The following is a 24,138-nucleotide window of genomic DNA, read 5'->3' as shown; positions in this document are numbered from 1 at the left end:
AAACCATGCAGAGCTTGCAGTTTCTTTCTTCTGACACAAATATTCCATCTGTGAAAAAGATGCAATGTAATACAAAGAGATGATAAAACAAGAACACATCAAGGAATGTACACACAAGCGTCTTTCTTAGCTCAATTTAAATGAACCCATGTGTAAACCAGGAGAGGGTGAACGTGGCTGTGAGCTCTATCCTGATTTTTACCTTACAACAAATTGCAAAATGATCTGTGATGCTAAAAGGTGGTTATTTTTGGCAACCTATATCAATTTCCTATTCACACAGCAACTGGTGGCAACTAAAAATAATCCTGTTTTAGTACCAGCTAAGAATCTGGTCACATTTGGCACACGAGCAACATGCACAAATAAAATTTAAGATCCCTTGTTCCGCTATTTCATTCGAGCCCACTCATCAAGCTTAGTTTGCTGCCATTTGAAAGCTATTGAAAAGCCATTAACTGGCAGGACTGTGAGAGCCGCAGTGCAGCAGCACACCTCAGTGCTGGAAGAATGTGGCTGCAAGTGCACACCAATTAAATCTTTCTATTCCTGGGGATGTGGGATTAGGAGCGGTGTCAATCAATTGTGCTACAATAGCACGTGCAGTAGTCATGGTTCAAGACGCAGAGAGGTTTATCGTAACTCCAGCAGTCGGGTGAGGATGACTTGGAAGCCTCTGCAAGATCCTGGAACGTAAACTACATTAAATAATGTATTCTGAGGTATACTGGATACCTGAGGAAGGGCTCTAAATAATGCATTTTCTGGGCATGACAGTTGTAGCAGAAGAGAATGCTGAAACCTGTAGCAAGACTACAGCCTGAGATGAAAGAATGTCTCATTACCATTTTATCAAATGCTGTAAGTAACAAAACGGTTATTTTGATTTTAAAACTGTCGTTTTGTTTTCTGAGGTGTGTCTTTCTAATGCATATGCAAACAGTCGAAGGCAGATGCTGCATGATGTCAACGTGGTAGTCAGTGGGGAAGGGGAGTTGTTACTTTGCATGTGAATATGCAGGCAGAGCACAGTGTTTCTTTTTCTCCTCTGTTCGGAGGCAACTTCATTGTGTGTGTGATAAAGCCCTCATTCTGAAGTTCATGCTGATTAGCTTTTTAAACTTTTGTTTAAATTAGTCACCAAAGAAAATCATATCCAAAACCAAGTAACGTGTCATTCGTAGCATTATGTTAAAGATGCCTTTAAGGACAACCTTGGACATGGCTCTTGTGCTTTACAAGGGTAATACAAATGCGAATAGCTTCAGAATTATAAGCATAGCTCATCATTTATTGTAGATCAAATGCCTGTATCCCCTCCTTTTCAGAATTTTTGCCTATTTGGTGTGACAAACTGAAAACTGAATAATGAACTTTTAACCTTGAATGATGCAGGCTGCCTCCTTAAACACTGAAATTAGGATCTATGCTAAATGTATTGATTCAATGCAGAGCAAATTCCTAGCAGCATTTTTTTTTTTTCTTTTTTTGATCTGCCTATCAAGGCTGCTTGTCTTCCTAGCTGCACATTTTTTAAGCTTTTCGGTTTTGCCTTTTAAAGCAGCCAGGGTTTGAGTGGAAATTGCTGGTTTTGCATCAGATAAATGAATTAATGCTTAGATTCTTGTTTTGGACAGCCAGGAGTAGTTTGTTAGCAATGGGTATTTTTTACTGCAGGACTTGGAAACTTCAGACTTTTAGTGATTATGTCACTGTTTTTACATGACAAATAGCAGATTGCTGGAAAAGGTTTTCTCCCCAGATTGTGGTCTTTGATGACTTAAGTGTACCAAGGATATTCCTGAAACTATTTTAAAACCACTGTGTTAGAGTTAAGAAATGACTAATGTGGTTCTTTGATGTTTTAATATGAAATTAGGGTGTCCTGGAAGTATTTTAGTAATTCAAGGACAAATAATTTATGAGGGTTTCCTCTTGTCTGGTTTCAATGGCACTTGTGTATGGAACTGCTTTTAAAACTGGTAGGAGTTACAAGCCTACACTCCCTGTTCATGCAGAGAAGCACAGATTAGTTGTACTGCATAGTTTTAAAGGTGCATTCTAGGAATACATCTTTGAGCCTGTAATGAGATTTGATAAATGCAAATGATGAGTTTGCAGCATAATAACTATCTTGAAGATGTCAGAAAAGTATTGTTCAGTCTTTATTCACTTTGGAATTACTTTCTTAAAGTGAAACAGTAGCAAATGTATATGGGCGTGTGTGTTCAATAGCATATTAAATATGTAACTCTACAATGAAGCTATAGGTTCCTTAATTGGAAAGAGATTAGGATGACCGTGAGTTTCTCTCATTAAGAGGAAGCAAATGATGACTACTTGGGGCATTCGTTGCATTGGTTAGAGGGCAGGGATGAAGGACAAAAACACAGCAGAAGCAGAGGGAAAGGTGAATGCACAGCATTAGTTTTTGGCAATATTATTCGTTTCCTCTTTTCCGAATTTGGAATTTTATAATTGGTGATTTCTCACTAAATCGGTGTATTTTACTACATGGCATTTTTCCTTCCAAATAGTGTGCTTTAGAAGACAATGGGTGCTGGCAGGAGTCTGCCAGAAGGGCTTTTTGCTGCCTGTGCTTCTCCCTGTAGAACTAGCAAATGAACTTCCATCTCTACCTGTCATTAGAGGAGAAAGGCTTCCTCTGTGATCCTCCCTTGAGCATTACCATTTGACTTAATATGTCAATAGTGTTGCTGATGTTTGTGTTTGGCGGAAAGCTGGGGCGAAATATGGGCCAGGGCTGAGGGCAGGGTGGCAGCACCAGCAATGTTCTGAGATCTTCTGAGAGCAGCCAAACCTCACAGGGGTTGAGATGTGACTCTTCATACCCTGCTTTTTTTTCAATCCATTTCACTGATGATTTCTGTATCAGAAGGAAATGACATTTGCAGAGCACAGTCTCTTGGTCTGCTTTGGGGAGAGAAGAAGTATCTAAACGGTATAAATAAATGGCTCTATAAAGCTAGCATTTTATGAACTATAGTGCTACATGCCTGACTTTTGCATGTGTTTGCACTTTGGTTTTTTAATATGCAGAGATTCAGTGTGGAAATCTGAGCTGAGAAGGGCTATAGCTATTCTCCTACTGCATTAGTACAATTTTACTAATATTCTTGCTTTTTTCCAGAGCACTTCTCCCACCAGGAGGTTGTGAAAATGAGACATACTGTCACCATCTTGCCATAAGGTGCAAGAGCAGCTCTGAGGAGAAAGACCGGGTAGTCCTGGTGGACAACAGGATGACCATGAGCCAGCAATGTGCCCTTGTGGCCAAGAAGGCCAATGGTATCCTGGGGTGCATCAAGAAGAGCGTGGCTAGCAGGTCGAGGGAGGTCATCCTGCCCCTCTACTCTGCCCTGGTGAGGCCCCATCTGGAGTACTGTGTCCAGTTCTGGGCTCCCAGTTCAAGAAGAATAGGGAACTGCTGGAGAGGGTACAGCAGAGGGCCACAAAGATGATTAGGAGCCTGGAGCATCTCTCTTACAAGGAAAGGCTGAGGGACTTGGGTCTTTTTAGTTTGGAGAAGAGAATCATAGAATGGTTAGGGTTAGAAGGGACCTCAAAGATCATCGAGTTCCAACCCCCCTGCCATGGGCAGGGACACCTGCCACTAGAGCAGGTTGCTCAAGCCCCCATCCAGGCTGGCCTTGAACACCGCCAGGGATGGGGCATCCACAACTTCCCTGGGCAACCTGTTTCAGTGTCTCACCACCCTCATAGTAAAAAATTTCTTCCTGAGATCTAATCTGAATCTTTTTTCTTCCAATTTAAAACCATTTCCCCTTGTCTTATCATTACATCTCCTGGCAAAGAGTCATTCCCCAGCTCTTCTATAGGCTCCCTTCAGGTATTGAAAGGCCGCTATAAGGTCTCCCCGGAGCCTTCTCTTCTCCAGGCTGAACAATCCCAGCTCCCTCAGCCTGTCTTCATAGGAGAGGTGCTCCATCCCTCTGATCATCTTCATGGCCCTCCGCTGCACCTGTTCCAGCCGGTCCATGTCCTTTCTGTGTTGAGGACTCCAAAGCTGGACACAGTATTTCAGGTGGGGTCTCATGGGTGCAGAGTAGAGGGGCAGAATCACCTCAGAAGAACTGAGGGGGGGATCTGATCAATGCCTATAAATACTTAAAGGGTGGGTGTCAAGAGGATGGGGCTGGTCTTTTCTCAGTGGTGCTGGGTGACAGGGCAAAAGGAAATGGGCACAAACTTGAACATAAGAACCATCTAAACATGAGGAGGGATTTCTTTCTTTTGAGGGTGGAAAAGCCTTGGAACAGGCTTCCCAGAGAAGTGGTGGAGTCTCCTCTGGAGACATTCAAAACCTGCCTGGACAAGCACCTGTGCAAACTGCTCTAGGTGGACCTGTTTTGGTGGGGGGGTTGGACTAGATATCTCCAGAAGTCCCTTCCAACCCCATTCTGTGATTCTGTGATAACATCTTTCAAGATCCAACCTCGGGAGGTCTCTAGTCCACCCTCCTGCTGTAAGCAGGGGCAGCTGTGTGCTCAGACCAGATTGGTTGTTGGGGCCATCCCCAGTGAGGTCTTTCATCCCAGTAATACTCTGGAATAGGGCCTGCTTGCCGCCGTCATGTTGTCTTCAGCTGGCACGTGCAGCATTTCAAACACAGGCTGTATGTGTGGTTGCCTGTTTGAGCAGCTCATGTTGTCACTATTAGTGCCCATCTCCTTTTTGCAGCCAAGGATGGTTGCTGCCGAGAGCTGTCCCTGCCTGCGCTAGATGCTGCTCCTTGGCAATCAGCTAGCGTAAGCTATTTAGAAGATAGAGCGGTGGTACGTAGGAGAGTACCACATGTTATCTGCCAGCTGCTGGGTACCATTTTATCTTGGTGATTTGTGTGACAGACTGTACAAATGAACGTCATTTTGTAAATTAGGCAGCACCTTGCTGCTATCTTCTCTCCCTTGTTTATCCAGTTACAACATAAATATCATCATTTATGTGTTATGGCTGTGGTTTTCCACCTGTGCTCTGGACTTCATCAGAGGGATCTGCAAAGGTAACTAAAAAAAAGATACTTCAGTCAGGAGGCTTAAATTCATTACTGAATTTAATTACTGAATGAGACTCTGATTTCCACTGCAAAGGCTGTAGAGGTGCATAAATGCAAACTGAATTAAAACCCTGCTAAGGAGTTATAGTCACGCCAGCTGAAAATCTGAGCCAAGTGAATTTATCCAAATGTTAGGATCATCAAATCTGAACATCAGATTATACTGCCATTCTTTCTGGGTTATTTCTGTTTCTGATTCCTTTATCTCCTTTGTATGAATTATGAAACACTGAATTATGCTTTGTTACAGACCAATATTTACAGACATCTGGGATGTAAATACTAATTAGATGTTTATTGGTGAAGTAATTCAGGATTTGTAACAAGATACATAAGAAATATAATAATTCTCTCCAACATTTAGCCTTTATGACCTTCAGCATCTGAATACATGGCAAGGAAAGTCCATGAAGAATATTAGAGTCAAAGATGGACTGAAAGATCTCGCCTTTAAATTTTGCTATATCGTGTTCAGATATCTTGCAGTCTGTATTGATTTATTCCTTCTTTTCGCTGTCTTCTAATCATAGTATTTAAAAAATCCATATACTACAGGGGTCTTTCCTTATATTAAAATAAAATCAGTCTTGGCTTTAGTGTGCAATGACAGAGACATTAATCATATAGAATATTTAGAGAATCATAAAATCATAGGATGGTTAGGGTTGGAAGAGACCTTAAAGATCATCTAGTTCCAACCCCCCTGCCATGGCCAGGAGCACTTTCTACTAGACCAGGTTGAAAGTATACTTTGTCTTGAAAGGCTGACACCAGCAGTAATGTACTTACAGAAGTCATCTTGAGTATTTCTCACACTAATTCACAAGGTATTTGGTAACAAATTTACCATCATGTTTATGAATGAAAGTAAATTATGTGGATTATTGTTATTATTTCCATTTTATTTAATTTTACACCACTTTTCTGTGGCATAGCCATTTCAATGCGTTTTCTGTTTCAATATCATTATTAACCACTAGAACTCTCAACAGAGCATTGGATGAGTAGCTGGATGAGCGTTTCACCCGTGGTGATGTCAGTCCCTTTTTACCAGAGTTATGGGACAGACTGCATTAGCACATTAGATATTTCAGGGGAAGGTGGCATATGATGCCAAACTCTCGTTTAGCACTTTAAACTCAGTCTGTGAGCTCTTCCCAAGGAATTCATCTGTTCAAACATCACCCAGAGACTTCTGAGGCTCCAGACATGTGCCACCGTGATAGCTCTACCTGAACCTTGTGCAGCTTGGAAAGGGTAGAGGAAGATGTGATGTGATACATTAGTTTTAGTTTACAGAGGATGGGGACTTGAACTTGATTCTCCCATGGATGAAGAGGCAATACTGTAGGTAAAACAAATGATACCTTCGTGTCAGTTTTCTTACTGTGAGACGGCCTGTGAAAATTTCATCTGTGTTTCAGTAGAGTGAGTTGTGGTAGCTTAGAGTGAATAGGAAAAGAGGAGCCTGAAAAGGAAAATTGGAGACCCCTAGTTGGTCTGCGATACAGGAACCCTTTGCCTCTATGGTGGTGTGTGCAGAAAGTGTGATGACCCAAGTAAAGGTGAAATATAGGTGCTCCATCACACTGGACAGTTAGTGACGTGAGAGAACTAGCAAAGTCTTCAAAGTGTTTTCTCCTTCCCATGAACGGGTTTTCTTCTTTTCCAGGGCTGGGCAAGAGGTGGTATTCTTTTAGTCCATTTTATAGTGTCCCAGAGGATTTGCATATCCTCTTGGACGTCCTCTACCGCTGATGAAGAGCCCAAGAAAAAATTGTGCCAGTGGTAGGAACAAGAGCTGTAAATATAAGCAGGATGTCTGCGCTAGTCCCTGGAAGAGCCCAAGAAAAAATTGTGCCAGTGGTAGGAACAAGAGCTGTAAATATAAGCAGAATGTCTGCGCTAGTCCCTGTTTAACAGCCATCCCTTTAGTTTAGGCTGGTATTTCATGATGGTGTCAGCTAACTCTCATGTTATGGTTTATTTCTGCAATAAGAGAGCTGAGTACCACACGGCTGCAGGGAAAACTTCCTTTTCCTTGTACATGCTTCTGACACTGTGACCTATGGCATAAGGTTAAGGTTATTACTGAAATGAGATGCCTAGCATGACCAAGAGACCCTGTCTGCTCAAAATGAGACTGGGAGGAAGAGGCAGGGGTCATCTTCCCCGGGAGTCCAGAAAAAGCAAGAGGAGCAGCTGTGTGTGATGAGCCACTACTTGGAAGTTTTTAGATACTGTGAAGATGCATGAAGCAATTCTAGGGGAATAAAGAGATTTTGATGAAAGGTATTTGTTTGAGAAGCTTATACTGTAAAATACAGAAAAGAAATGCTAATACAGTACACAGCATTTCTTATTCCATTTTGATCAACTGAATCTGGGTCTGATGCAGATTTTTTTTAAACAAGTTTAGTCAGTATGATAATTCAGATGTCATAGAGGGTATCTGAAAAATTAGGTGAAACTACGTTTTAATTCTGCAGTCAAGAACAAATGGTTTTTATCTTACAAACCTTGATACAAGTAGAGCCATAGCTAGAACATTTTAAATTCTGTTAAACTCTTGTGTGTCTGTCTCTCAGTGTTATCGCAGGATAGGTGCAGGCCAACAGGGAAAAAAAAGGAAATTATTTACAACCTATGAATGGTAGTATTTCTGTACCAGCTTATGATACTAGATTTGTTTATTTTTATTCTCCAGTTCATGGGTTCATGTGTCAATGACAGAAACTCAATGTTGTTTTTTCAACTTGAGCTAATTTTCTACATTGCCTAAAGAGCATAAAGTTAGAAGTCATGACACTAGATGCCAAGAAAGAGGTAAAAAGAACCTTTAATTTAATATGTGTATTTAGACAATGGAAGTGATATTTAGAGAAATATTTTTTTGGCTGGCAATAGCCCAATTATCTTTGAGCTTTTGTAATACTGGGCATCTAATAATTTTGTCAAGTGTGCCTCCAAATAAATAAAACTTTCCTAACAGTAACAAGTGACAACAACTTTTCTAAAAATAACTGCTTTGAATAGCATTTGGAAGTTGTATTAAGATGAAGATTTATATTAAATTGGTGCTTGAAAAAATACATTTTGAAGTAACAGCAGGAGGAGCAATATTAACTTGGAAAATTGAAGGCTACAAGATTTCCAACTTTGTCTTCAACTAAAAATAGATTTTATTTATAGTATTTTTAATGGAAAATACAGTCATCCCCAAAATAATTTTGATGTCATCATTTTGTTTCTCACTGTCAAAAATCTGTCATGAGAGAGAAGCAGCACCATTTTCTGTGGAATACTTTACTGTGAATTTGTAAGGAAATTATGAAGAAATGTCTTATATTTTTGGTATTTGGAGTGCTTTTTTCATCTAATATAGTAATTCTGCAGACAGGAAAGAAATCTACCCACCCTCAAAATAAGATGAAAGGAGATTGTAAAGGTCAAAGTATCATATTTTCTCACCATATTGGCACAGCATGTATGAACCTTCTGAATTCTGATATTGCATTTTTGATATCATCGCTGCAAGAACAGAGAACAGCAAAAAAAAAGAAAAAAAAAAAGCCCCAAACTTTGCTGTTTTAACAGGTGAAATTTTAGCAATAGAGCCACTTTTCCTCACAAAGTTTGTCAAAATTTTGATGCTAAGGAACATATTTTCACAACTAACTTCTTCCTCTAAATAATCACAATTCCTTTTTAAGAAAAAAAAAAAGCCCCAAACTTTGCTGTTTTAACAGGTGAAATTTTAGCAATAGAGCCACTTTTCCTCACAAAGTTTGTCAAAATTTTGATGCTAAGGAACATATTTTCACAACTAACTTCTTCCTCTAACCGTAATTCCTTTTTTTTCTCATTTCAGACAAATTAGTATACTGCATCATGGTAAATTTTGCACATTTGGTAAGTTGTAAAACCAAAGAGAAAATATTTTTAGATAATGAAATTAATACCTGCATTAAAATTGCCACAATATAAATACAGTCATTTCAACACAAATAAAATTTTAAGTTGAAGTAATTCTCATTTTTCCTCAAAGAAATGGAAAACAACTAAGTCAATGGAAGTTTAGTTTGGGAACAAATAAAGAGTTATCCTAATGCAAATTTTTTAATATTGAAGGAGCACCACCAATTTTAAAAAAATAATGTTTGATTGTTTATTAAAAGGTAAGTCAATGGAAGTTTAGTTTGGGAACAAATGAAGAGTTATCCTAATGCAAATTAGGATAACCACCAATTTAAAAAAAATAATGTTTGATTGTTTTTTAAAAGGCGTATTTACCATTTGTTTGCTTTCAAGCAACTGCCTTCAGTGGAAACAATAGCAAAATAAGACCTGCTAAAAGAAATCTTTAAGTTCTAGTATTTTGACTACTGGACATACCCTCAGGTAACAGACATCATGGGTCAATTTTTTGTAACCTGCAGAAACACAAATGCAAGTAGTATCCCCCAATCTGTTTTCCTTTCCATTCTTGTATGCTGAAAGACAACTGTCCCTGCCAAGTTACCCCCCATCTGTACATCAGAGAGCTGGGATGTAGTCTCTTTCTGGCCAGTAAGTATGGGAACTGGCAAGGAATGTGGACAGGAGGGCACATGGCAGAAATGGAAGAGCATTTGGTTGTTCATTATGAGGTTTTTACCCAGCTAGAATACAGATGTTCCTGTAGGGAAGTCTGATACCTTTGGCCTGTTATGAATGTCTGTCTCTCTAAGCAGTATGACTTTCCAGAAGAGGTCGAAGTGATATTCAGGGCATGTAGACGGGCAATAGATCTGGGACATAACCCCTCAGGCCGGTGGAGTCCTACTGTGGTCCCATTCGGTGCAAATCCTGTTATGAAGTATGACATATAAAATATATATAGGACCTTGTAAGGACATCTACAGAAAATAGGGCAATTTATTAAGGTCATATTTTGAAAGCTAATTGATGGCTTTCAAATGTGATCTTTTTACTATATAAGGAATCAAAGCTTTCTCCTGTAAAAGTTTTGTAAATGTTGACATTTAAGCTGAGGAGAAGGAAGGAGGGAGGCAGGCATGTAGAAATTCCCTCTTTTTTCAGTCTTTGTGGAAAGAGTAGAATTCTTATCTTTAGGTAGCTTATTGCAGGAGACTCTCAGAAAATACGTGAAAACGTGTATCCCTTACTCAGCACTACTTTATGTGAAACAGGAGGTACTTTATATTCAGACTGCAGATGATATTAATACCTTGGTTTTCAGGTGTTTTGCTTTGGACACAATTATTTGATTTTGTTAGCTGCAGAACTGAAAATGTTAGTTACAGAGGTGTTATGTGTAAATCATATAGACACTTTTCCTGTGTTGTAAGCAGTAATGCTGGAGCTGCAGTAATAATTTCTGTTTGATTCCTACTTCACTTTCTTCAATAGCTTTGAAACGTTTTTTATGTTTGTCTAGTTATTTTCCTCAGTGAAGGAACGTGAAGTTCCATGTAGACTAGGAGTCCATCCATTGACACCATGCTTTTTCCAGTTTGTCAGGTGAGATGGAGCTGTTCAGCTGCTGCTGCTTTTTCTTTCTTGTTCTTCTTCCTCTCTGTCAGACATATGGTCAACCAGATTTCCCCATATTAACATAACCCAGAAGTGATATTGCTATGTATGTTCACAAGCAAGTGTGATAGTGATTCTCTGCATTTTTTCTTATGTTATACGTGCCCATGTATATCTGTGCTATAGTATTATGTGACCACAGGTAGAACACTGGATGGTAGATGTGGAAGGTGACCTTAACAGACTATTGTGAACTCTGTTGTCAGGGCAGCTGCTCAGCCTGCTCTCGTTTCCACTTATCCCTGAAGATCCAGCTCAGACTAGCAACTATCCTTGCTATTCTAACCATAGGCCAGGCTTACCTAGGACATGCCCAGTAGCTATCTCCCCAGCGCAAGGGAGAGAAGTCTTTCAGATGCCAGTGTTGTAGCTCTACATACCAGAGATTCTTCAGGGTTGCTTCTGCACTTTGCTGGAGGGTTGTCTTCACAGAACTTTGAAGGGCATCTGGAGGTGCCAGAGCTGAAGGGAGAACAGCCCTGAGCACTAAAAATATTGGACTGCTGTGACTACATTGGTGGTTTTGTGAGGTTATCCATCCAGTCTACCAAAGAAGGAATCTTGCAGTCTTACCTGTTAATCTCATCCATGTGTGTTATTTTTATCTTGGTACTCTGCCGAAATTTGCACAATATTAAATTCACTTTCTTGATCCAAATTTCCTTCCTTTTTATGCTATATAACCTTTCTTTTTCCCTTTCCCTCTTCAAATTTCTGTTAGCTTGTCTGTCCTTAGTCACTGCTTAGCTAAGCTATGCATATTTAATTCTTTTCATCTTTCCTCATAAATCAGTCCCTCAGGCCTCCGAACAATTTGTGGTAGTTTCTTTTGAACTGCTCCAATTTCACTGTCTAGAATTGAATGCAATATTCCGGATAAGTTGCCTTTCTGCAGAAAGGAGGAGGGCCTGTTTCCAATCCTTTTGCTGTTTGAAAACTGAGATAGCAGTCCCTTGATGTACACTGAACAGTGACCAAAGGCCTATGTATTAGCTCTGCTGCAGAATTTTTGTTAGCTCCACTGTAAACTAGTTTTCCATCTGCTTTTACTTTACAGTAATCTCTGTAAATGATTAGATTGCATGTAGAACCACAGTCCACTTGGCACAGGATTTCCTTTCCTGTGTGCTTTCCAGTCCTTATGGTTTGGTCTATGAACCACTGTTTCCCTTTTGGCTTTTGACTATCTGTGATGTATGATACTGAATATCCTCTTTGTTTTGATCCACATATACCTTTATTATTTTTTTTTAAACTGAATTTGCTGCATGCAGGCTTTTGCAAATTTTGATTTATGTGTTTTTCTCCTGTGTTTTCTGTAATTCTCTTATGCTGTATGCCTCTTGATCCCTGGCATATTTGCAACCTAAATAGTTATACCTGGGAAAGTCCGTGATGAAAGAACTGCCCCAGGTTTTGAAACAATTTGATTTTCTGTTTCTTTGTTCAGACATTAATTTACCAACCATTAATAACCAGTAAAATGGTCGTTTCTGCTGCTGTTTAGCTTTCTCAGTACCTTTGATGCATAGCAACTGTAATTTTTGGCTTCCTCTCACTGTGCATCTATGTGTTAATACACCCTTCAAGGTTGCAGGTTTACAGTATCAGCAACCGTCTTAGTGTTTCTCATCACTCCTTGTGATCTGAGTGTCCTTGGTCTGTGTAACAAGCTCTTTATATTGTACTGTGATGGCAGGAAGAGTTTTCCATTGCATCTGTTCCCAGATGCATGCCCTGCCCCCCTCTCTGTCCTATATCTGAGAGTATGGACTAGAGATGAATGTATTATTACATCTCCATTTACTGCACTGTGAGGAAATAACTCTTATCTTCACAGCTTAGTTGCAACTTCGTAAGTTTTGCATTACAGCCAAATTTAGACAGCCAGGTCTGTGCAAGGACTAACAGGAGATTTATTTATTTTTTCTAGAGGACTTCTCATTTTTTTATTCTTGACTTTTTATTGTAATGTGGCAAGCCCAGATCTTCTTTGCTGTCATTGTGCCTTCTGATTTGGAGCATCTGGAGTTTTACTTCCTGTTGGTGTGATTTATAGCAATTTAGATTATTAAAATATGACCAAGTATGTTGATGTTATTGACAATTTGAATCAGGTGACTGTTGTTTCCCGATTACTTTAAACTTTCTCTTCAGATCCTGACATGGGGACTTATAATATTTATAAAAAATTAAAATTACCTTCTTTAGGAATAATATCATTAAACTTTGGGAAACATATAAGCATATTTTGGTTTGAATTTCCTAAGGAAACCAAATCTGTGTGATTGTGTTACTTGTGTGTGTTCATCTTTTAGTTTTTCTTCCCATCTTAATTTCCAAACCTGTTACCTAGTTTTAAGAAAATATTTCAAAAACAGGTTAAACATGACAAAAATTATTCAAATAAGTGAACAGTGTTTCATACTACATTCATAGAATCATAGAATTGTCTAGGTTGGAAGGGACCTTGAAGATCATCTAGTCCAACCATCAACCTAACTGATAAAAAAATATCACTAAACCATGTCACTAAGCACTGTGTCAGCCCGTCTTTAAATCTCCAGGGATGGTGCCTCAACCACTTCCCTGGGCAGCCTATTCCAATGCTTAATAACCCTTTCCATGTAAAACTTTTCCTCATATCCAATCTGAACCTCCTCTGGCGCAACTTGAGGCCATTTCCTCTTGTCCTGTCGCCCGTAACTTGGGAGAAGACACCAACCCCCGCTTCTCTACACCCTCCTTTCAGGTAGTTGTAGAGAGCAATAAGGTCTCCCCTCAGCCTCCTTTTCTCTAGGCTGGACAATCCCAGCTCCTTCAGCCTTTCCTCAGGACTTACTCTCCAGACCCCTCACCAGCTTCGTTGCCCTTCTCTGGAGACGCTCCAACACCTCAATGTCTTTTTGGTGGTAAGGGGCCTGAAACTTGACACAGTACTTGATGTGGGCCCTTATGATGTGATGTGGGCACTCAACAGTGCCGAGTACGTTGCCTAGGAATGTTGTACAACTATTTTGTTATGGTTAGAAATGATAATGTTGCTTTTTTACTACATGGGTGTAGTAGGTTAGCTTAATAATTGACTCTCATGTCACAGAAGATACCAAGTAGTCTCAGGTATGTTGCAAGGAAACTGAAGCCTACTGCAAGTAAGTTCCTTCTTGGGTGAAATGCACTGCCATGTAGAATTGCCCTTTGCACCACTTACCTTGTTGCACGAGGAAATAAAGATAAGGTGGACAGACAGCATTTGTGGGAAAAGCTTCAAGGGGTCTGTCTGCACTTTGTAAAAAAGAGGGAAAGTTATTGGATGGTGTACAGGATTGTTATTTAGCTCTCTGGTTCAGTTTTGAGTTCCAGCTACTCCTCTCTATGGCAAAGGCTATGGACAGTATCCAGAGAGCTCTCCCAATAGACAGAGTGGATGAAATTGCCCCAGATTATATGCTCTATGCCCTGTCCAATCTTCCATCTATTTCAAAAGGCTTTGTAGCCTCAAATACTGTTCCCTGCCTACACATACTCTGCTATTACTTATTAGAACATATACAAACACTTTTGTTGTAAAATTCCTTTCTGCTATGTTGCAGTGCAGTCTCCACTTTAGATGCTGTGAAATTCAGAAGCCACAAAAAAAGTTATTTGTATCTTACAGCACAACAACACAGCATGATAATCACAGGAGAATCAGGACCATATGCTATGCATTCTAGATATGCTTCAATTGTTTTGCATGAACCTTCACCATGTGATCATGAGCCACTAACTTAACTGCTGAGCCAGAGGTTGCTTCCTGCCATTCTTTTATGTACTGGAATAGAGGAATCCAAAATCAACATTATTTTTTTTATTCATTTTGGTAAAGGGATACTGGATCCCAAGTTTTATGGACCAATTGCTCAAAAGCGTTCCTTAAAGTCCAGAAGAGCAGAAGGTAATGTTTCAGCACAGTCATTATTTGGAGTTGCTACAATATAGCCCTAAATCCAGCTTAAGAACGGACTTTCATCTCCTAAAAGCTCAATTATCTGGATTATTTTATGAGAAGGTTCATGCGTTTTACTCATCTCTGAGAGTATGCCATCTTTTCTGTGAAACTCCAGGGCTCCAGAGCAGACAATGATGTTTTAGTTTGTTTTACAAAAGGTTCTGGTGTTTGCAGGAGAACTTACTTGAAGTTCATCGTGGTTTGTGGGAATCCAGACTGCATCTTTGTCTCATCCTCCAAGGGAGTATAGAAGGATGACAGCAGTAGAGAGGATGTGGAGGCAGCAAAAGAATGAGCTTGAGCAGATCGTGTCTGTTCATTTTGCTTACTTTCATATAGTTTCTGGATGTGAACGACAGATGAGGACTACTGCTCTGGGATATACACAGCTCCTCTCAGACTCTCCAGACCTGTGAATTCTCTGTGCTTTAAGACAGAAAATAACAAAGATGTTTTTTTTCTAAAAATGGGAAGAATCCCTTATGTATGTATTTGAAACCTTTTTTTTTTTATTACACTGAAGCACAATGCATGGGCAAGGCAGTTTGGTTGCGTTTATTGAATAGGTTGGCACACAGTTAATGACTTCTACCTAAAACATAAAATATCCACATCTTACAGACTACTAAATGACATAAATCACAAATGACAATGCAGAGCCCTCTGTTTTATTTGATTCATTATTATTCAGGCTCTCTTCTATTGCTATGAAGGCAAGATCCCAAATGGATTGATTCTTTGATTTAAATATAATAAATTTTTAGAGAATGCTGCTGTAACCTCACTGAATTGCTAATAGATAGATAATAGAGTCTATTAGAAAGCCTGTAGAGTTGATTAATAGTGTCTGATAAGTAACTTTTCCTTGGTACCAAGCTGGAAATTGATTGCAGTTCCTGCTTACTAGTCTAGTCACATCGAAAGGCTCTTGAAGAGCAGCATTACAGGAGTGGGGTTTCACAAGAGGATGGTTGCTTGAATGTGCTCAGGATTGCTCTTCAGCAAAGACAGAGTTGGGTGTTAAGCAGAAAACGAGGAAGCTTTTTATACTCTGTCATTTAAGAACCCTAACTTTGTAATTACACCCAAAAGAAGCTCTGTGGAGCCAAGAACAGGAGAAGCACATCAGCGCCTTTACTGCAATGTAATTTATTCTCAGAAGACCTGGCATTAATTGAATAATTTACATTCTTTACAAAATAAATAGTTTGCATTTATACTGCTCCCTCATGATTATCTGCTTGTGAGGTGGGGAGGGGTAAAGAAAGAGTAAAGAAAAGGAATAAACCTTTATATACAGAGAATCGAGCAACTGCTGACCTGGTGAAAATGCTTTAGCCGTTAAAATCAGGCTAAGTGGCTATAAGCACCACGCTTCAGTTACAGCTTAATAAACATAATGGAGAGGCTGTTCAAATGGTAAGTAATTTTCCCTGCACCAAACAAAAGATTTTCAAACCCAAGTATTTTGATACTGACCGTAACATTGCAATTTGAGATGGATTTTAACTAATCTAGCCCCTTTCGTGGGTAAGAAGTATTTCTTTTTGAAACTGGGAGATCAGATTCGTAGTAACTTTTGATTTCTGAAGAGGGCACCTCTAAAAAATGTATTGATCTGTGGTCCAAACACCATAACTTCAGTTAGACTATTGTATTTGTATCCGTGATTTCATATGGAATTCAGTTCAGCTGCATAAATACTAATAGATTAATATTTCTAATTTAATATAATAAATTTAAAACTATACATTGTTAGTAGCAGAAAATCATCATGTGTGGTAAAATCCTTATATATAACAGCTAAGTGCATTACTGAAGGGGTCAGTACTCTAGTTTCTGGTCTGATTACTGTCATCAAACACGGGGTGTATATTAATGCAGCTTTTTGAACTGAATGATGCTGCACTGGTTTATACCATCTGTGTATTTGGGTCTGTAAGTGTCAAAGGACTTGCTGCTCACTGCACGCTTCTGCCACATATCATTGTTAGTACTGGGAGTATGTTTAGCTAGCCATCTTTAAAAGTGTTATGTAATAGTACAATAATTATAGAAAAATGGCTTTTTTGTTATGCTAATCTATTTAACAGTTCACTGAAGTTGTTAAAATTTTCAGATATTTCATATTTTGGAAATTCAGGACAACTTCAGGTTCATAAATTGGAATGTAGATGTGTAATTGTAGTTATGAAGAGGGGCTGATGCTGTATCTTTAGAAATAACAGATCAAGCTGAAGTGTCAGAGGGCCCAAGCTAAACAGCATGTTTCAGAGGCGTTTTTACCCTTTTTCATTTAATGAGATGAAGATGCTTAAAGAATATTTTTTAGGTAGTGATCTCAAGTAGATACATTCTCAGAATCTCAGATTGCCATTTTTCAAGGTAATTTAAGCCTTCTACATTTTGTTCCTATGTTGTAAAGACCATAGTCCTTCAAAGACCCAGAAGCTTAATTATTCATTGTTTAAAGTATCATCAAAATAAACATGAAAGCTTACATAAATAAAGGTAAGCATGTGTCTTAGTATTTGCATATTTGTAGTTTTAAGCATTATGCACCATAATTCTGTGTCACCTTATTTGAGATGCTTGCTGCATTAAGCAATGTCAGCAGTTTGGTGGTGTGTGCCTTTAATGAAGGTTTTTAGCTAGCCATACTTTGCAAAATGTACTGTTCCCAGGGTCCAGGAATTTACTTGTTTGAATCACAACCACAAATATTTGTATCACATGAGGAATCAAAATGCAATATGTATAAGCACAGTGGCAAACATTTTTGTAGTGCCTGCGTGAACATTGTATGTAGGCATTCAGCTTTATATTTTGGAAATGCCTCCTTGTGTTATCCAGATTAGACAGGAATGTAATCACCACCTGCCAATGTGAGTTACTATCTGAGGTGTGTTTTTTTAGGGTGACTAGACTCCCAGTTTAAATGCCAAAGCAAGTGACATAAAGCCATAAGAACCAGAAATATAAAGGAAACCTATATCAACATGCTTTCTGAAAAGAGGTATGGCAAAAATGTTCCTGCGTACCATAAAGTTTCTTGGTCCCAAATCACTTGCAGGAGATGGCAGAAAATGTCTGTATCAATTACAGTCTTCCTCTCCTAGCCATACTTTGCAAAATGTACTGTTCCCAGGGTCCAGGAATTTACTTGCTTGAATCACAACCATAAATATTTGTATCACATGAGGAATCAAAATGCAATATGTATGAGCACAGTGGCAAACATTTTTGTAGTGCCTGCATGAACATTGTATGTAGGCATTCAGCTTTATATTTTGGAAATGCCTCCTTGTGTTATCCAGATTAGATAGGAACGTAATCACCGCCCGCCAATGTGAGTTACCATCCGAGGTGTGGTTTTTTAGGGTGACTAGACTCCCAGTTTAAATGCCAAAGCAAGTGACATAAAGCCACAAGAACCAGAAATATAAAGGAAACCTATATCAACATGCTTTCTGAAAAGAGGTATGGCAAAAATGTTCCTGCCTACCGTAAAGTTTCTTGGTCCCAAATCACTCGCAGGAGGTGGAAGAAAATGTCTGTAGCAATCAGAGTCTTCCTCTTTGTTTATGCCCCATCACCCTTCCCAAGCTCTCTGTGTTGGTCAGGACCTGGTGCGTGTAGTGCTACAAAATATTCCTGCTCTCACCTTTGGGGTGAGGACCGGTGACAATTCAAAGCAAGCAGTTCCTCTTTACTCAGAAATCTCTTGTTTGTGCAGGCAGGATCAAGCTCTTAATTTATGCTGTAACGCAATTGGCACTCTGTCCTATTGTGAGTAAACTGCTACAATTTTATGAGCAGATTATTTCGTATCGATGATTCTTCTCTAGTGGTTCAGGGTGGACTCAGTGAAGCAGCTCTACACTAGCAAGCATCCTTGAAACATTTTTTTTTCCAGTTAGTTACATACGTAGTGACTTCCTTTGTCCTGTTCTAGGTAATAATCAATGTGATACAATAAAAGGATCTATGTTTTTGATATTTCAGTGTTTCATAAAGCTTTTTCTGTTGTGCACTTATACAGAAGATACAGACCTACCTTAAAAACAGATACATACCGACAATCATGTTTATTCTAGTTGTTTTGGTCCAGGGCATCTAATTAAATAAATAATACCCTGGTAAGCTTTTTCAGTGTTTTGATGGAGACAGTGCTAATGAGTTATCCGGTGCAATATACCATGACAGTCACAGTGACCTTATCAAATCACTATACATAACTGTAATTTGTCATACACTGAGGCAAGAACCACATGAAATAATCTTCAAATATGATACCTTACATAATGAGATATGAACTCTTATGCAAATTGATGCAGAGGGCAACCTTTCTCCCTACCCACAAACCCTTCCTCATGTTGCCTCACTGCCTCCTGAGTAGCATACTCAAAGAAAGCTCTGGTTGAGATGAAGTTTTCCATCTACCTTGTGTTATTTGAATGGGTCTCATACAAGGATTTTGTACAAGTTCTGTGTGTTCCATTTCTGTTTGTTCCATTTCTCTCATATACAGAAGAGAAAAGGATTGACAGACCTTGCTGCTCGTGTTAGCGTTTAGGAGGCTGTAATAGCTTCTCATGGAGCCTGGCTGTAGCCGAGTTGTCAGGCTCTAAACAGTAGCAGTTTACATCCGCCTAATAAAGTTGTGGGTTTTAGCAGCTATTTTTTTCCTGGGGGTTTTCTTTACAGCTGAAGCTGTTGCTGCTGTTGGCAGTGCTCAATTAGGACAGAATGGTTGGCATAGTTTGAATGGTAGAGCTTAATCCTGAGGATTGGGCTGACAGAAACTTTGGGTGGTTCACCAGGGGAAGTGCATATTTTCATGCCCGAGACAGACTAACCCCGTGCATTGGTACAGGCTGGGAACTGACGGACTTGAGCTGCAGCTTCAGCCCTGCTGAAGAGGATGCAGGGGTTACAGCAGACACAAAGTTGAATGGGAGCCAGCCCTGCACACTGGTTGTAAATTAGGCAAACCATACAGTGGGCTATATTAGGAAGAATATGGCCAGCAGACTGAGGGAAGTCATTGTCTGCTTCTACCTGGGACTAGTGAAGCTGCACCTGCAAGTATATGTATAGTCTTGGTCCCCCCAGTGTAAGAGGGACATTGAGGAAGGGGAGCAAGGACAACAGGCGGCTACCAGGATAATTACAGAAATGGCAAAGCTGAACTCTTCTCTGTAGTGACAGTGGTAAGAAGGAGTTATGACCACCAAAAAAAACCCTAAGTTATTTTTGATAAAAGGCAATGCAGTACTGGAACAGGTCATCCTGTTTGGGCCCCCTACCATAAAAATGACATTGAGGTGCTGGAGCGGGTCCAGAGAAGGGTGACAAAGATGGTGAGGGGTCTGGAGAATAAGTCTTATGAGGAGAGGCTGAGGGAGCTGGGGTTATTCAGCCTGGAGAAGAGGAGGCTGAGGGGAGACCTTATTGCTCTCTACAACTACCTGAAAGGAGGGTGGAGAGAGGTGGGGGACGGTCTCTTCTCTCAAGTCACAGGCGACAGGACAAGAGGAGATGGCCTCAAGTTGCGCCAGGGGAGGTTCAGGCTGGATATTAGGAAAAATTTTTTCACTGAAAGGGTTATCAGACATTGGAATGGGCTGCCCAGGGAGGTGGTTGAGGCCCCATCCCTGGAGGTGTTCAAAAGACGGGTTGATGTAGTGCTGGGAGGTATGGTTTAGTGATGATGCTCCTTGTTTGTTGTGTGGGTGTCTATTTTTGTCAGTTAGGTTGATGGTTGGACAAGATGATCTTTAAGGTCCCTTCCAACCCTGAAGATTCTGTGATTCTGTGATCCAGAGAACCTGGAGAATCCATTGATGGAGGTTTTCAAGACTGCTAGATAAGACACAGTTACCTGATTGGATGTTGGTGATTAACCCCCTGCTCAAAGTCACACTAAGCTATCCTCAGATTTTTTTTTTCCAGAAGCATGTCTGTAACCCTCCTGGGTTTGAATCCAGCTCTTTCAGGGCAGTGGCCAGGAAGCTCTGCCTCCTGTGCTATCGGCAGTTGCCCACGCTCACTGGGCCAGCACAGTCAGAGCAGAGATCCTTATGGTTCTTAAACTGAGACTGAACATTGCATGCCTTGAAGATGAACATCTGAAAGATTTATTCAGAGAGTTTGCCTTGTCTGCATCTATACGATGTTGTTTAATCCAGGCTTAACCTAACAAGGCTGCTGACCTGCAGCTATTATATCCACAGTCAGATACTGATCTCATCTGGGATGTATCAGGTTCCAGACATGCTCAGAGAGAAAAATCCCATCTGCAACTCATTACTTCTCAGCTGAGATTAGTGCCCAGATGGATTAAGAGTCCTCTTCTCAATCTACCTGAATTGTTTGACTCCAGCCATACACTAGAAACCAGTATGTGAGGCTAGTTCTGGCAGTCAAGTGCTGTTCTTCATGGAGCAAGTAGACAAGCAGTCATGCAGGCTGAAAGTCATCCTAGTGGAGAGGCAGAGGACACTAAGCCAGCCCCATCCTTCCTGAAACTGGAATCCGGCTGTACGTGCTCATCTTTGCTGTGCTCTATTTCACCAAGACATTAAGCTGATTTGTTTGATTTCTCAACCCTGGAGGACGGTAAAGGTGTCCTACGACTTGCATCAGTGTCAGTTGTGATGTGGCAGCAAACACTACCAGTTCCTCCTGAAAGCAAAGGCTGCACATGAGCTAAGCTGAGAAAAAACAAAGATACCATTAAAGTCTGTTGGCTGCAAGCAATGCTGAGTTACAGCTAAGATGAGAACAACAGCAACAATTCTGACCCTCAGTGGAGTTTTCCAGGTACAGGCAGCAACTTCAGCTGCGACCTGCCAGAGCCCAAGTGCATGGCTGCTCCTTCTTCCCTTCATAAAAGGGAAGGAAGGAACAGAGCAGAGGTAAAACTCTTGTAGGGCTGGACTCTTAGCTGCATTGTCAACCATGCTTCAGCACAACAAGCTGGTTGTCCCCCTGAGGCTGCGAGCCTGGCTGGCAGGCACTGCACCCGGATTTAGAAGGGTTAGGGTATAAGCTTAGAGTCTTACGAGCCAAAACTACTGTGTAGGCTTAAGGCACAGGTACTGAAATATTTTGTACAAGGCAGAACAATTCTAATAGGGAAGATTTCATTCAGAAGTTTATTCATTCCCTAGTCCTATCGTGACAGAAAGGAGATGCAGTTGCAAACTGCCTTGGGCTGAGGATGGTCAAAGTACAGATCTTCTGTTTGATTGAATGCTCTGAACGCTGGGACTGAAGCGGGGAATAAAGCTACATTTTCTGCAGCTTTACGGAGCTACCCTTTCATTTCCTTGTCTTTTCCAGCATGTGCTCAGAAATGAAACGTATCATTTAAGGTCAAATGGAAAATTTTGGTTTATACAGAAGTTGTTGTTGGCTTTTGACATGAAAAAAGAAAGGGTTTGTGTTTTGGCTTAATGCAAGCCATTACTTGTTTCCAGTTTTTTAGTCTGACAACTCATTTTCTTTTAACTAGATGAGCGTGCTAAGAAAGGAACAAAAATTATAGGGAGGGGCAGGGTAGTCTGTGTTAAAATAAGTTGACTGAACTTAACCTGTGGAATTGTACTCTGTGTCTGCTTCTGTCATGGAGTTTCTTAACAAGATACTCTGGGGACTTGTTGCACAAACGTATCCTCCTCAATTTTGGGAAGCCTGGTTTTGAGACTTTGGGTTCTAATTCATAATGAGTACATATTATATATAGTATAATATACAAGAGAATGCAATATATACTTTATAATATAAAGAAGTTAAATAATATAACAAATAAATATATAATGTAATTGATATAATTTATAGAGTGATTGGCAGGCAGACCTATGACTCTCTTTGATAGTATTTTATTATGGTATTTTATTATGGTATTATGATACATAATAGTTTATAGAATACTATGTCTTTAAAGCAAAACAAAAAACTTCAAGAAATTATATAGTTCTTGAATTGGACACCCAAAATTATTGATTTTTAAAAGAAAATAATTGTCTTTCAGCTCTTCAGTAGAGAATGTAGATAAGAATGCCCTTTTATCCCTCTTTTTTATGAAAATAAATAACATTTGTGAAGCATTTATGTGCTATGATGTTGTAAACTTTACAAAAGCCTGTCAGGAAATTATTAATTATGCCTTCAGAGTAGGGTCATAGAATCATAGAATTGTCTAGGTTGGAAGGGACCTTAAAGATCATCTAGTCCAACCATCAACCTAACTCTGACAAAAAATAAATAAGAAATAAGCAAAATTCAGTAGATTGGACATATGTCAAGCAACAAGGAGAAAACAATGTGGTCATTTAGTCAACACTACTCTATTAGTGCCCTGATTGAGGTAGGGGTCCTTTGATGATGTAATTACAGAGTTAGCAAAATGGATAGACAAAAGCAGGCCTAATTAAAATTGCACAGTAATGCTTAATTTTGGTATTTCTTAACTGCCCAATGTTACTTGAGTCTACATCCTCTTCAAGAGCTCTTCCATCAAACTAAGGAGAGAAGACCTCTTTTATCTGGCTGCTGCTTAAAAATTACAAATTTGGCCACCTAGCTCCCATATGAAGAAATCCAAGGAGTCAGGCTTCCCGTAGAAGCTGGGAGAGAGCATAGATAGAACAAGCTGGCCAGGCAAATATTCCATACCACAGATGTCACGCTCAGTATATAAATGGGTATATACCAGGAGGAAGGATCCATGATCGCTGCTCCAGATGGGTTGGGCAACTGATCCCCAGGTGGCGAGAGCAACTTGTATTGTCTTACTTCATCTTGTATATTCTTTTACCATTATTATTATTGTTATTTTCATTTTCTGTTGTTGTTCTATTAAAGTATCTTTAGATTTTTTAGAAAAAAAAATAAAAAAATTCCGTTCCCCTTCTTTTACCATTATTATTATTGTTATTTTTATTTTCTGTTGTTGTTCTATTAAAATATCTTTAGATTTTTTAGGAAAAAAAAGATTTTTTTCCGTTCCCCTCCTTTTCTTTCTCTTCTCCCTACCCTTCTGTGGGAGAGGGGGAGAAATGGGCGAGTGGCTACATGGTCCTAGTTGCCTGCTGGGGATAAACTATGACAAGAACATACTGGAAAAGAACATCACTGTTATTGCAATGTCAGTAAAAATTTCAGGTTTAATGGTGACAACAAAAGAGGAATCTGACTTACAGGTTAGGATTAACTGAATCAAAGACACGTTTGTGATTGGTTTCCACACAAGAACATACTGGAAAAGAACATCACTGTAATTGCAATGTCAGTAAAAATATCAGGTTTAATGGTGACAACAGAAGAGGAATCTGACTTAGAGGTAATGCTGTGAATGTTAGGATTAACTGAATCAAAGACATGTTCGTGATTGGTTTCCAAACAAAGATTTCAGTATCTGACAGTTTCATTAGAAGATTCCATTTGG

At 39.6% G+C, this 24,138-nt stretch overlaps 1 protein-coding gene across 1 annotated transcript in view; it reads left to right on the top strand.

Annotated features, from left to right (window-relative positions):
• The first annotated feature begins 597 nt into the window (after window positions 1–597).
• Window positions 598–24,138, top strand: part of MYO16 (myosin XVI) — a 327,773-nt gene continuing 304,232 nt past the window's right edge. Inside the window, exon 1 of the mRNA XM_014944223.1 lies at window positions 598–861. Within this exon, the coding sequence (XP_014799709.1) occupies window positions 834–861 (28 nt within the window). The 5' untranslated portion in view covers window positions 598–833. The remainder of the gene's footprint in view (window positions 862–24,138) is intronic.

Source organism: Calidris pugnax, unplaced genomic scaffold (genome assembly GCF_001431845.1).
Source record: "Calidris pugnax isolate Ruff unplaced genomic scaffold, ASM143184v1 scaffold69, whole genome shotgun sequence".
NCBI lineage: Eukaryota > Metazoa > Chordata > Aves > Charadriiformes > Scolopacidae > Calidris > Calidris pugnax.
Note: the sequence above shows the minus strand (reverse complement) of the source record. Positions and strands in the feature narration are given on the sequence as shown.